Source organism: Canis lupus, chromosome 18 (assembly GCF_048164855.1).
Source record: "Canis lupus baileyi chromosome 18, mCanLup2.hap1, whole genome shotgun sequence".
Classification (NCBI taxonomy): Eukaryota; Metazoa; Chordata; class Mammalia; order Carnivora; family Canidae; genus Canis; species Canis lupus.
The window spans coordinates 17,416,443-17,429,218 of record NC_132855.1 but is presented as its reverse complement, the minus strand read 5'-3'; the positions used below and the strand labels follow the sequence as shown (position 1 = coordinate 17,429,218).

At 56.8% G+C, this 12,776-nt stretch overlaps 1 protein-coding gene across 1 annotated transcript; it reads left to right on the top strand.

Moving 5' to 3' along the window:
* Positions 1 to 322: 322 nt before the first annotated feature.
* Positions 323 to 11,842, top strand: GHRHR (growth hormone releasing hormone receptor). The gene is made up of 13 exons (XM_072784752.1): positions 323 to 379; positions 2,555 to 2,657; positions 2,777 to 2,884; positions 3,438 to 3,535; positions 4,622 to 4,719; positions 5,415 to 5,547; positions 6,890 to 7,043; positions 7,282 to 7,342; positions 7,790 to 7,859; positions 8,549 to 8,640; positions 9,237 to 9,366; positions 10,011 to 10,052; positions 11,717 to 11,842. The coding sequence occupies exons 1-13, from the start codon at positions 323 to 325 to the stop codon at positions 11,840 to 11,842; spliced, it is 1,272 nt and encodes a 423-aa protein (XP_072640853.1).
* Positions 11,843 to 12,776: the final 934 nt, after the last annotated feature.

Genomic DNA, 12,776 nt, shown 5'->3' with positions numbered 1-12,776 from the left:
TCTCTGGGCCCTTGCAGTCAGTTCAGGACAGGGACACAGCAGACTTACAGATGGAGTGGAAGGGGGTGGGGTGCTCAGCCCCTCCCTGTTGGGGACATAGAGGCCCACTTTGGGGCTGGGGCTGAGTTGGGCATGATGTCCTGCAATCCTGTGAATATTTAGCTGGTTCTGTCCCCTTTGCCAGCTCCTGCCTATGCAAATAGCCATCAGAGTAGGGGTGGCGGCAGCAGCAGCAACCACAGGGGACCACAGGGAGGGAAGAGGGCCGAGGCTCACCCTGAGGACAAGGACGCTGACTGGGGGAGCCACTTTGAGCCCCACCATGGACAGCAGGGTGTGGGGTGCCTGCATCTTCTGCTTGCTGAGCCCACTGCCAGTTGTGAGTAGCCAACACAGACCCTCCTGCCTCTCCTGCTGGGCTCCGGATCTGGGAGCCACAAGGCCATAAGGGGGGGTCTAGCTGGAGCCTGGTGGGTCCCCACTGCTCTTCCTCAGCACAGGAGTTTCTACTAAGCAGGCTACTAGCCATGGCTCAGAGAACTCCTCTCCCCCTCCCCTCCCCTTCCATCCCCTCCACTCCTCCCCATCTCTCTTCTTCACTTCCCTCCTCCCCTCTCCCTCCTCCCCTCCCTTTCCTTTTGCCCCCTTCCCTTCCCTCCCCTCCCCTTCCCTTCCCTCCTCTCCCCTTCCCTTGCAGCTGCTTGTCTCTAGGTAGCTCTGACTAGGAAAACCTGGCTGAGCTGAGTTAGCCTCCTTGTTGCTTCCCTCCAGGGCCTGCCTGGGCCTTCCAGGGGCCACAGAGACCCTGTATGCCCGAGATATGACTCTGAATCAGGGTGGGCAGTTAAGGCCTTCCCATCTCATGTCCCTGATTCTTCCACAGAATCTCCAGACCCCTCCCTATCCCCAGTGTCCCGGAGCCACACTCCCGTTGGGTTGCTCCCTCCTAAAGGGTGTGGCCAGGGACCAGGGTCCTGCGCAGTAGATGGAGAACAGCTGCTCCCCTCCCATATTTGGGAGACTGTTCCTCTCTTGATACACCTCGGGCTGGAGAAGATTTTGGCAAACTTATGTACTGGAGAGTAGGGTGGTGGGAGTGGGGTGCTGGACAGGGGCCCTCCCTGATTGTGCTGTGATTTCCCAGCATGTTTTCTAGGAGTTACTGCAAGTGACACAGGGACCAGGACAGGACATACAAGGTACTGGGTGGGAAGCTCAGCACTCATGGACTGAGGTCTCCTCTTCCCCTGCTGGCTTGTGTGTGAGCGTGAGAGTGTGTGTGTGCTCATGCACGAGTGTGCAGGGGCCACCGCACCTCCCAAGCACCCGCCCCCAGGTGCACAGCCTTTGGGCTGGAATCCTGGCACCCTGAAACTAGCTGTGTGGCCTAGGCAAGTTCCCCACCCTTCCTGAGCCTCACTTGTATCTTTTGTTAAAAAGGAGATGATATCTGTTCGCCGGGGCTGTTGTGCATTGAGTGGGGTCTGATTTGTCAGGGCTGGGCATAGGGTGCAAAACAGGTTGCTGCTTCTTCTTCTTCTTCTTCTTCTTCTTCTTCTTCTTCTTCTTCTTTTTTTCTTTTGGTAATTGAAGTAGCCTGGACACACCTTGTTACGTTAGTTTCAGGTGCACCACATGGGGATTCGACAAGTTTCTATGTTATGCTGTGCTCACCACAAGCGTAGCTGCCATCTGGCACCGTGCGGCACTATTACAAGATCGTTGACTTCATTCCCTGTGCTGTGCCCTATTCATTCCATACCTGGAAGGTTTTGCCCCCTCCCCTGCCTTTTAAAATTTTTTGTTGTTGCTGTTGTTATGTGGGGAGTCTCTTTCCTCTCATCTGTGTGCACCCCACATAACCATGGCTGCTCTCTTTCACGTCCCCTCCCTCTCCCCCACCTCCTCCCCTCTGCTTCCTTCACATCTCCTTATCTGACTCTGACATTCTCCCTCTTATAAGAACCTCATGTCTGTCCAGATAATCCCGGATAATCTCCCCATCCAAAGATCATTAATTTAATCCCAGCTGCAGAATTTCTTTGGCCGGGCCAGGTAGCGTATATTCGGTTTTCGGGGATTAGGAGGCAGACCTTGTTGCGTGAATGAAGGCATTGTTCTGCCTACCAAGGTACTTTGTGCAGAATTGCATCCAGGGAGCAGGGGGGAGGAGAGGGGGAAGAGACGAGGAAAGGCCCTGCACAGAGAGTTGTTGACTCAGTCCCCTCCAGGAGGTCTTCGGAAGCCTTGTGTTCAATGCATCTCAGAACTTGCTCCCATGAGATGAAACTGGGAAGCATCTGTCCAGACTTCCATCTTCCTTTCCTTCCTCCCTCCTCTCTTCCTCCTCCCCCCACTTCCTCCCTCCCTGCCTTCCTTCTTCTGTTCCATCTCCTCCAAGAGCACTCGAAAGTGCGGGGAGCCAGACCCTGTGCTTATGAGCAGGCCTGGGGAAGTGAATCAGGCTTTGTCTCTGTCCTAAGGTCATTTGGACCAGAGAACCCAGAAGGAGCATCCGATTGGCTTGGCTCATCCCATTGCCTTCTTCCTGCAGGTATGGGGTCATGTGCACCCAGAGTGTGACTTCATCACCCAGTTGAGAGAGGATGAGAGGTCATGTCTGCAAGCAGTGGAAGGGATGCCCAACACCACGCTGGGTATGGCGCTTGGGAGGGAGGGGGTGGCTTCTCAGCTCTTCTATCTCCTCCAGCCTCATCACTCTGAATGCTGCCTGGCCTGTCCCCTGAGTCTGCTCTGCTCCCATCTCTCTATCTAGGCTGCCCGAGGACGTGGGATGGGCTGCTGTGCTGGCCAATGGTGGGCTCTGGCGAGTGGGTCACTCTCTCTTGTCCAGATTTCTTCTCTCACTTCAGCTCAGAGCCAGGTGAGGGTTCCGGGTGTGGTGGCGAGTGGGGAGATGAGGTGGTTTCACCTGGTGGTGTCAGCATATGGTAGGCACGTCCCTGGCTTTGGGGGCAGTAGATCTGGATGTGAACACCAACTTCCCATCTTCCTGTGTGACCTTGGGCAAGTGAGCCAACCTCCTGACCCTCAGCTTCCTGACCTGTGACCTGGGGAAACCAAGAACATTAACCTCCCAGTGGGGAGGATTGGTGAGCAGAGCATAGAGGTGCTGGGCCCAGGGCCAGACCCCAAGCAAATGTTCTGTGGATGTCGGCAGGAGGGCTGGCCTGGGGGTGGTGGGGAGCAGAGCCTGTCTGACTACTCAGATGCTACCACTGCCTAGTGGGGAGAGTGTGGAAAGGCTGGACCTGGAACCCAGGCCCCTTGGGGAAAGGCCACTCTTTCTCTGCCATTGAGAAGAGCTGTCTGCAGACCAGCCAGGGTCACCGGATGATCCACAACTCCCCTTCTGTCCTGGAGACAGAGAACGAGTTACAACCCGCTCTCTGTTCCCACCTCTGCATGCCTCGCAGGGGCCGTGAAGCGGGACTGCACCATCACGGGCTGGTCTGAGCCCTTCCCACCTTACCCTGTGGCCTGCCCTGTGCCGCTAGAGCTGCTGACTGAGGAGGTAAGAGGCTCCTGGCATCTTGGAGGAAGGGTCGCCGTGGGTGGTTGTAGGGATGGTGGACTGCACAACTGGAGGGGCCGCCATTTCCGCCGTAGCCAGCGGATGGGAATATTTATTACAGTGGTTTCAGAAGATGGCAGCGTCTGCAAGAGAGACGGCTCTGGTCTTTGGCTAATTGCTCAAGGGTGACACGTGGCCACGGTGCTGGGAGAGAGGGGAGGCGGAGGACAGGGTGGGAGATGTGCTGGCTGCCCTCTCCTTGGCTGCCCTCTCTGTGCCCAGGCCTCCGGGGCAGGAGCTTTGAATGGTTCTGGGGAAACCAAGGCACCTAGTGGTCCTGGGCAAGCTGCCCCCCTCCTCTGGTCCAGGTCCATGGGGTGGTGTGCATGCTCCACACATCCAAATTGAGCAGGGCCTTTGCGAGGTACTTCCTTACCCCCAACCCCATACCTCTTTCCCCTCAGCCCAGCAGGGGAAGGCATGAGTCTGACCATTTTTCAAATGAAAAGACAGACACGGGTGCTGGTTGCTTGCATCCCCCAGGGGTCCCTGGTCCCCTCCCTTGGCCTGCACCCTCCACCTCCATCTCAGGGTGGGGAGAGGGTGGTGTCCAGGCTGGACTTTGATGGATCCAAACACTTGGTCATAGAAAGACCTTCTCCCCGTGGCTGTCCCTGGCTGCCCCCTTTCTTTAGGGTTGGGGGGAACGTATGTGCCCAAGATGGTGAGGAAGTAGGATGTCAATAAACCAGTCCCATTTCCTCTCGAGCTTTTGTCGTTCTTCGATGAATGACAAAATCTACCAATGAGTGAGTGAAGCTGTAGCTTCTCTGCCGCCTGTCTCGGTCCCACCCCACCTAACAGAGTCAACGTGTCACTCCCTGCTGCCCCCCCCTCACTGCCCACCAGCAGGTCAGGTGCAAGACAGGCTGTAAAGAAGTGCCTCTGTTATGAGGGAGCTTGCCACGGGCACCCTGCCCCCAGATGGGGGGTTCTAGAACCGAGAGCCTTCACCTGCATGGTCCTCAAGCCCCTCCTTCCCAGAAAGTGCAGCTGCTGAGACTTTCTCCATCTCTACTCTCCCAGAAATCCTACTTCTCCACCGTGAAGATCATCTACACCCTGGGCCATAGCATCTCCATCGTGGCCCTCTTCGTGGCCATTGCCATCCTGGTTGCTCTCAGGTTTGCTGTCCTCTTGACTTGCTCCAGAACCTTCGCTGCCTCCCTGTGGTCCTTGGGGCCAAGCCTGAGTCCTTGCCTGGACACTCAGGAGGTTGCTGGATCTAGGCCCCGCGGCCCTTCCTGGCTTTCCCTTCCGTTCCCCGGTGTGTTCCCTTTCCAGCCCTCGCACTCCAGGACTCACCGCAGTCTCGACACCTCTGCTCACGTGGAACTTCCTCTGTTTGCTTGGAATGCCCACTTCCTGTGTTCTTGATGTGTTTCCATCTGTCAAAATTCAAAGCCCAGCTCCCACCTGCTTTCAGAATCCTTTTGGCCTCCCACATGGAGCCTTTCTTGACTGCTCCAACCCTTTGACCATTGCCTCCCTTGAGTACCCCCCCAACTTTAGAGTCTGAGCCCCCCAACATGGCTAATGCCATTCTCTGTCTCCTGGGGATGTGCCTCATCTCTCTGAGCACCCAGGAGGCTCCTCTGCCCAGTACCCTGCCACCTATGCCTTTGTCCCCCAGACTCTGAGCTCCCCAAAGGCAAGGACTGGTCCCCTCAGTCCTCTCACCTCTGCTGAGCCTCGGGGCGGTGGTTGGTCGGCTGTCCTGCATGGCTAACCCTGAAGCTCCAAGTCCAGCCTGGTCTGACTCGAGTCAGTTCAGTTGTGCTCCTCCTGTGCTCCCCCTCATGCCTCCCTGCTCTTCCAGGAGGCTCCACTGTCCCCGGAACTACATCCACACCCAGCTGTTTGTGACCTTCATCCTCAAGGCGGGAGCTGTGTTCCTGAAGGACGCCGCCCTCTTCCACGGGGAGAACACAGACCACTGCAGCTTCTCCACTGTAACAGCTGCGGCTGGAGGGTCCCGGGGTGGGTGGGGGGAAGGAAGGCAGCGTTAGGGACCTAGAGGAGCCCCCCGACTGTGGGCTGATACCCTAAGGCTCTGTGATTGCCAATTACAGAATAGGAAACACCCTCTCCTTTCCCTTCCCTTCTCTTCCCTTCCCTTCCCTTCCCTTCCCTTCCCACCCCTCCCCAGAATCAGATCCTAAATCCCCATGGCATTTCTTAGACCCTGGAGCCGATCCATATCCTTTCCCATATTCCGCATCCCCCCCCCCCTTCCATTCCTTATTGCATACTCCAACCTAGCCCATGCCTCACCCCAGCGGCCTTTGCATTTTGTACCTCCCCCCGAACACCCCTGCCTCTCTGTGGCCGGGTGCGGGTGTGTGCCGGGCAAGGTGCCCCTGGGTGCCTCTCCCCAGAAGCATCCACAGGGCCTAGGGGACAGAATGCACCGCTAATGGGACCACTGAGTGGAGGATAGGTGTTGAGAGCTGGGCTTCAGGGAGGAGACAGCTTGGGGCTGGGAGGGGGGCGAAGGGGAGAGAGGGCACGTTAGATGGAGGGACCGGGTGAACAGGGTCTCACAGGAAAACGTGAAGCATGTCCAAGAACCGGGGAAGTCACACGGGGGCAGGGAGCCGAGGCGGGAGAAGCAGAGGGAATGAACGTAACAGGCAGTGGGGGCCAGCGTGGAGGCAAAGCTGGGCTAGCAGTAGCCAGACACACAGACAGACAAACCAACAGTGACCTTAGTGAACGAATGAAAGAAATAGTAATGGTAGGTGTACTGAGCACCTCTGTGGAGGCGTTGCGCTAAATGCTTTGCATGTATTCCCACCTTTTAGTTCCTCCATATAGTTGCATTTTAGTCCCATTTGTACGGGAGTGGGCCTGGGGCCAAGCTCGGGCCACCTGGGTCACCCCTGACGGATGAGCGAGTCCTGCGGTGAATGAGCGAGTGTTTGCTCGTGTGTTTGCAGCGATGGACGGTGCTCCACACCCACAGCTCTGGGGATGGACGTGGGGTCAGGAAGGACCGAAGGAAAGTGAAAAATAGCAATTCCCACACAGAGTTTCCATCTGGTCCTCAGGACAAGGCCACGGGATAGGCAGCGGAAGTATTTCCCTTTACAGATGAAAAGCTGAGGCAGGGGGAGGTTACCCAGCGAATGCATTGGTAAACGTGAACCCAGGTCCCAAATCTGCGCTCTCAGCCTCCACATTATCCTACCACATCCCCTCTGGGGCAGCCCAAGGTGGAGGTGGAGGGGCCTGCGTGGGGGAGGGGCTCCAGGGGGTGTCCAGCCCTGAGGAACCCAGACCCCCGGCCCACAGGTTCTCTGCAAAGTCTCTGTGGCCACCTCCCATTTCGCCACCATGACCAACTTCAGCTGGCTGTTGGTGGAAGCTGTGTACCTGACCTGCCTCTTGGCCTCCAAGTCGCCCAGCACAAGGAGAGCCTTCTGGCGGCTGGTTCTTGCTGGCTGGGGTGAGCTCCAAGGCCGGTTAGGGCAGCAAGGGGCTAGTGGAGGGTGGGGAATTCGCAGGGAGCTCACCCAAAGGTCCCTTCAGCTCACTTGATGGTGACCCAAGGGACAACCTGTAGTCCTACAGCTCCCTGGTCCCCCCTTCCCGGTGCCCTGTGAGGCTGGCAGTGGAGGTGGCAGGTGAGGGCAAGTCCTTGAGCCGAGACACCCCTTACTCGTGTCTCCTCTGTACCCCCACAGGGCTTCCCCTGCTCTTCACTGGCATGTGGGTGTGCTGCAAGGTGGCCTTTGAGGATGTTGCGTGAGTCTGGGTGGCCACCTCATCACAGGGCGCTGGGTCCCCCTGGGGTGTGGGCTGAATGGTCAGGCAGCGTGGCTGTTCTCTACGCTGGGGAGAGGAGCAGGAGACCCCAGTCCTGCTTTCAGGGAACTCCCAGGGCCTGGGCGCAGGATGGGAAGGCCGTTGTGGGTAGCGTGCAAGGGGCATGACCTGGGGCGGGAGGGGACCTCAGATTCTCAGGGTGTTGGGCTCAAAGAGAGGTGGGGGCTGAGGACAGGGTAAATAGGGGCTTCCTGGAACAGGGAAAGTTTTGGGGCCAGCAAGAAGCAGCCAGTTGGAGAGAGGAGGGAGAGGTAAGCCCAGCATGGATTGATCCCTTTGGAAGGGAGCCTACCTGGCTGAGAGAGGAGAGAAGGCTGGGAGGGCATTTTTGGTGCTCCCCTCAGTCCTGGCCTGTCCTCTCTCTAGGTGCTGGGACCTGGATGACAGCTCCCCTTACTGGTGGATCATCAAAGGGCCCATCGTCCTCTCTGTTGGGGTCAGTCTCCGGGGCCAGCGCCTCTGCTTTATTCTCCTTGGATCTGCCGAGGGGGCTGTACCGCAGGAAAGGTGACTCCAGGCTGGGGGAGAGGGTACCTGGGTCCTGCAGCCAGGCTCTGCGAGATTCTCCGCGGACCTCAGTGTGGCATCGGTGAAACTAGGAGGTGGTCTCCACCATCGCTCAGGCTCCTTCTAGCTCTGGGTTGGGATGGATTTGGCGCCCTGGCTGTAGAGCATCTCCTACTGCAGCGGGGCTGCGGTGCAGGAGAGGAAGGCGGGCTGTGGCTGAACCGCCCCCCCCCCCCCCCCCCGCTCCCATGCTGAAAACGGGGCAACGGGGCTGGTTTACATGGCCTCGGTGAATGTGTGCATCTTCCCCAGTTTTATCAAAAGTGAGGGACACCTGCTTTGTGTCAGAGAAGATAGACCCTGGGAGGCACTAGAGGTAGGATGACAAGGCCTGGCCCCCCACTCTTTATCCTGGGGCTGCAGAGGGACCCTGCGCTCCATGTGGGACCCCCCAGTCTCCAGGACACAAGTTCTAGAGCAATGACCTGTACATCTATCTGCCTGCACATCCCTGTGTCTCAAGGATTTGGGGTTTGTAATTCCCAAAGAGGCCCCGTCCCAGGCTACCAGGGCTACTCCTGACTCTTGCCTTTTACCTTCCTACACCTCTATTTCCAGGTGAACTTTGGGCTTTTTCTCAATATTATCCGCATCCTGCTGAGGAAACTGGAGCCGGCTCAGGGCAGCCTCCACACCGAGCCTCAGTACTGGTAATGTGTGTGCACGCACGTGTGCATTCGGGGATGCAGGGAGCATGACTGGACTGGGAGTCGGTGTGGTTCTGTTTTATTCACTATCTTGGACCATGCTCCTCCCTAAGCTTCTAGAGAGATGATAGATCTGGTCCCTGCCCTCTAGGAGATCACAATGTGTGTGGGGGGGGAGGGATGGAGGCTCCAAATATCCAGTTCCCAGGACAAATGGACTGATGAGTGCTGGGGTCCATTTCTATGGGAAGGATCCTGTGGAAGGAGAACTTTTCTAGATGGGGGTGAGGTGGGGGTGAGTTATGGTTAGGGAAGACTTCCTGGGGGAGGTGGTCTTTGAACTAGACTTCGATGCATAGACATCGACTGGAATAAATTGAGACAAGAGCATTTGGCAGCGAGAACAGCAAGACCCCTGCTCCCCAAAGTAAGGAAGCCCTGCATTGTACCACTCTGCGTGTCTGGGGGGGATGGAGTTCTCCAGGGTGCCTGGTGCACAGAGTCTGTATGGAGAACAGATGGGAATTGGGAGTGAGCAGGGGGCATGTGGGAGTTACTAATTCCAGCCTTGGGTGCCTAGGGCTTGTCTTCTCCTGCAGGCGTCTCTCTAAATCAACGCTTCTTCTCATCCCGCTGTTTGGAATTCACTATGTCATCTTCAACTTTCTGCCCGACAGTGCTGGCCTGGGCATCCGCCTCCCCCTGGAATTGGGCCTGGGCTCTTTCCAGGTGAGGGGCCCCACAGGGACCCTTCCCACCAAGTCCTTGGGCAAGAGGGAGGAGGTGCAGCCCACAGGTTTGGTTGAGTTCACTGTAGGTTAAGGGTTACCGGGCTGGTTATCCTCTTTTTTAATCCACTTATCTCTCTATTCATGCAGCTTCCCCCGAACCGGCCTACTTGTCCATTTACCCATCCATCTACCCATCATCCATCCATCAATCCATCTACCTACCTACTTACCCATGCATTTATCATCCAGTTATCTGTCTATCCAGCCATTCATCTATCCAACGTTTACTGAGCACCTATTATGTACCAGGATCTGTGCTCAATGCTGGGGGAGGGATGCAGAAATAAAGCAAATCAGAGAAACAAGATCAACAGTACAGCCTTGGCAGGCTTGCTATGAGGATTACGTGAGACAGTGTGCCTGGTGCATAGAAAGAGATGAATGCACCTCCTTCTTTTTCCCCAATACCTGCCCAGGCCACAGCCTGGGGGCGGGTGGAGAAAAAGGTGGTAGCAGGTTGTAGGTAGTAAGGGGTAGATGAGTAGTTGGTAGTGGGTAGTGGAAGAAAAGATAGGTCAAGACTGTGGCCCTCCTAGAAGTCAGAGAGCATCCTGATGTGTTCCTTTCTCTTTGGCCCCACAGGGCTTCATCGTTGCCATCCTGTATTGCTTCCTCAACCAAGAGGTAGGTAACTCTGCAGGATATCCTTAGCCATTGAGTCTTACCTCCCACCAGACCTAAGGCCACTTCTCTTCTTCCCAGACCCTGTAAATCCCAGCTCGAGCCAAACCTTGACTCCTGTGATCCTTTGGGAAGCTGTGTCTGTCCTGAGCCTCTAGATCAAGCTGAACCTGATTGCTTCCTATAAACGTCCTTTATCCATCCCTCCTCTAGCCTGGACCAAATATACTCTCCTTTCAGGACTGGGGATGGTCTAAAAGGATCCCCCAATTCTGTGTTCCTAAAATTGAACAAAAGGGAGGGTGGATGAGGGAATAAGCCAGCTCTGGGAGAGGCAGAGAAACTGAAAAAGTCAGCAGCAGACAGAAAGGGAACTAGGAAAATAGAGTCAGGTGCAGCAGGAGGGAGGACGATGGGGAAGAGCCAGGGATACTGAGAGATAGAGGGACCTCAGAGGAGGGCACACTCATGCCTAGACACATAGTGACGACAGACTTGTAGAAATGTGGAAAGATGGCAGAGGGAGGAAAAGTAAAATGTCCCACCCAGAAGGCAGCTTGCATCCGTCCCTTAGGATACACTTGCTTTGTGGGAGAATTTAGCTCCTGCCCTAGACAGCCAGGCCCTGCTGCCGTGAGCACCGGCAGGGCTCCCTCTGGCGGCCTGGACCGGCCGTGGGCTCGGAGCTGCCCCGAGGCCTGGGTGCACACGCCATCCGCCAGCTGGGGGACCCCGCTCGCTCCTCCCCTGCCACCTCTGTCCCCGACTGCCTCCCGCCCCCTCTGCCTCTGTACTCCCACGCCAGCCTTATTGGGTGTCTGGCTGCGGACACAGGACTGCAGTGTCTGTTTGTAGTGGCTCTTGGGTCCTGCAGACGTCAACAGGGGTGGGGGACAGCCTCGGCTGAGGCCGGTGGGACCTGGGAAAGACGCTTCCCTGAGAGCTGGGAGGGGATCTGTCCCGGAAAATCACGCTGGAGACCAGATGGTGACATACCTCTGGTGATGGGGAGCTTCCTACTCACAGAACAGCTCTTCTGTTGTTAGGCCCCTGTGGGGAAGCTCACCCTTACACTGAATAGAAATCTGTCTCCCTCTGTCTTTCACTGCAGCCCTAGTTCAGCTCTGTCGGGTGGTCACAGCCTCTCAGCAACCTGTGACCCCAACAGCCCCTCGGAGATGTGACAATTCAGATTCCCCGGTCCCCACCCCTGCCTCCCTCTACCCAGCAGCTTTTCTTTCAGGAATCCTAGGCTCCTCACCTGCAGCTCCTTAGATAGGGGTCTGTGTTTTCTCCCTTTGGGGCATCGCCTCTGGACAGGTTCCCAGTGGCCATAGCTCAGTTCAGCGGCAGGGCCAGACTGAATCCCAGAGCAGGGACCGGGCTAAGCTGCTCAGGGAGGCCAGAAATTGAAGAAAGCATCCAAGGGAATGTTTTTAACGGGACCCACCCAAAGGCCCTCCTAGAAGTCAGAGAGCAGAGCTAAAGGGAATGGTCAGAAATACCCACAGGAGGGAGGAAGTAGTATCACGCAGAGATATACTTGGTGGTGGCTGCGGCCCATCTCCTCCCCAGGAGCCCAGGCCTCCCTTCCTCCTGCAGGGTCTCTCCCTATACCCCCAGCCCCGCCGCGGCCCTCCCTGACATCCTCTCCCTTGTCCCCCGAGGTGAGGACTGAGATCTCACGGAGGTGGCACGGCCACAACCCTGAGCTGCTGCCGGCCCGGAGGGCCCTCACCAAGTGGACGGTGCCTTCCCGCTCCGGGGTGAAGGTGTTGACATCTGTGTGCTAGGCTGGGACAGCTACCCTCTGTCGGAGCAAGAGGGACCCGCGCCCCTGGAGCCCGCAGGCCATGCCTCCGCCCACCTGCTGCCCCACCTGCCGCCCCACCTGCTGCCCCACCTGCCGCCCCGCCCCGGCAGGTGCAGCGCTTTCGCCCCGCCCTACACCGGACCCTGGGTCGCTGCGGGTGGACCGCCTGGGTTCCTCGGGCTCTGTTCTCCTGTCCCTCCTCCCTGGGCCCCAGACCACGGCCAGAGGAGCCAATAAACTTGTAAGTGAATATATAACGAGCTTGAGTGGAGACAGAGGGACCCTCGGCCGTCATCACCCCTCTCTCGTGTTCGGTCCCCAATTCGAGTCTGCGCAAGAATCCTCCTATTTAATTTATTCTTAAAACTTATTCTCTCTTGTCTCTATCTCCACTCCCATCCCTCTTCTCCCGCAGGCAAGCATCCCGACGTGTGTAATGTGAATATTTGTGCTTCTGTGTGTTCTTGCAAAATATGTACTATTGTGTGTGTGTGTTTGTGTGTGTGTCTGTACTTCTGATTTACATAAATTTTGTCGGTTATGTGCTTCATCCCGCTTCTAACATGTTCCCCTCAGCACTCTGCTTTTAAGACATCCACCCGTGTTGCCGTGTGCTCATCTGGTCTCTTGTGACTGCCATATGGTGCTACATGGTGTCATCGCCCACGTATGACCCGTCCTGTCTCCCCTTCGCCCCTGCAGATAAATATTCACACGCTTGTCCCCTCGTGCACCTGTACAAGTGAGCCTTTCTCCGGGACACGTACCCAGGAGCGAAAGTGCCAGGTCATCACTTGTGCCTTTTCTGATGTGATGAAGTACTGCCAGATTGCGCTCCAGAATGCTTGCAAAATCTACACTCCCACCGGCAGCTCCACCAACACTTGGCATTACCCAGCTTTTTAATGTTTGCA

What these genes read in the sequence shown, in the direction of transcription:
- GHRHR (XM_072784752.1), top strand. Translation starts at nt 323, where the DNA reads ATGGACAGCAGGGTGTGGGGTGCCTGCATCTTCTGCTTGCTGAGCCCA. An exon ending in GCTGGTTCTTGCTGGCTGGG is followed by an intron (nt 7,044 to 7,281) that starts GTGAGCTCCAAG and finishes GTACCCCCACAG; the next exon opens with GGCTTCCCCTGCTCTTCACT. An exon ending in TGGGCCTGGGCTCTTTCCAG is followed by an intron (nt 9,367 to 10,010) that starts GTGAGGGGCCCC and finishes TTGGCCCCACAG; the next exon opens with GGCTTCATCGTTGCCATCCT.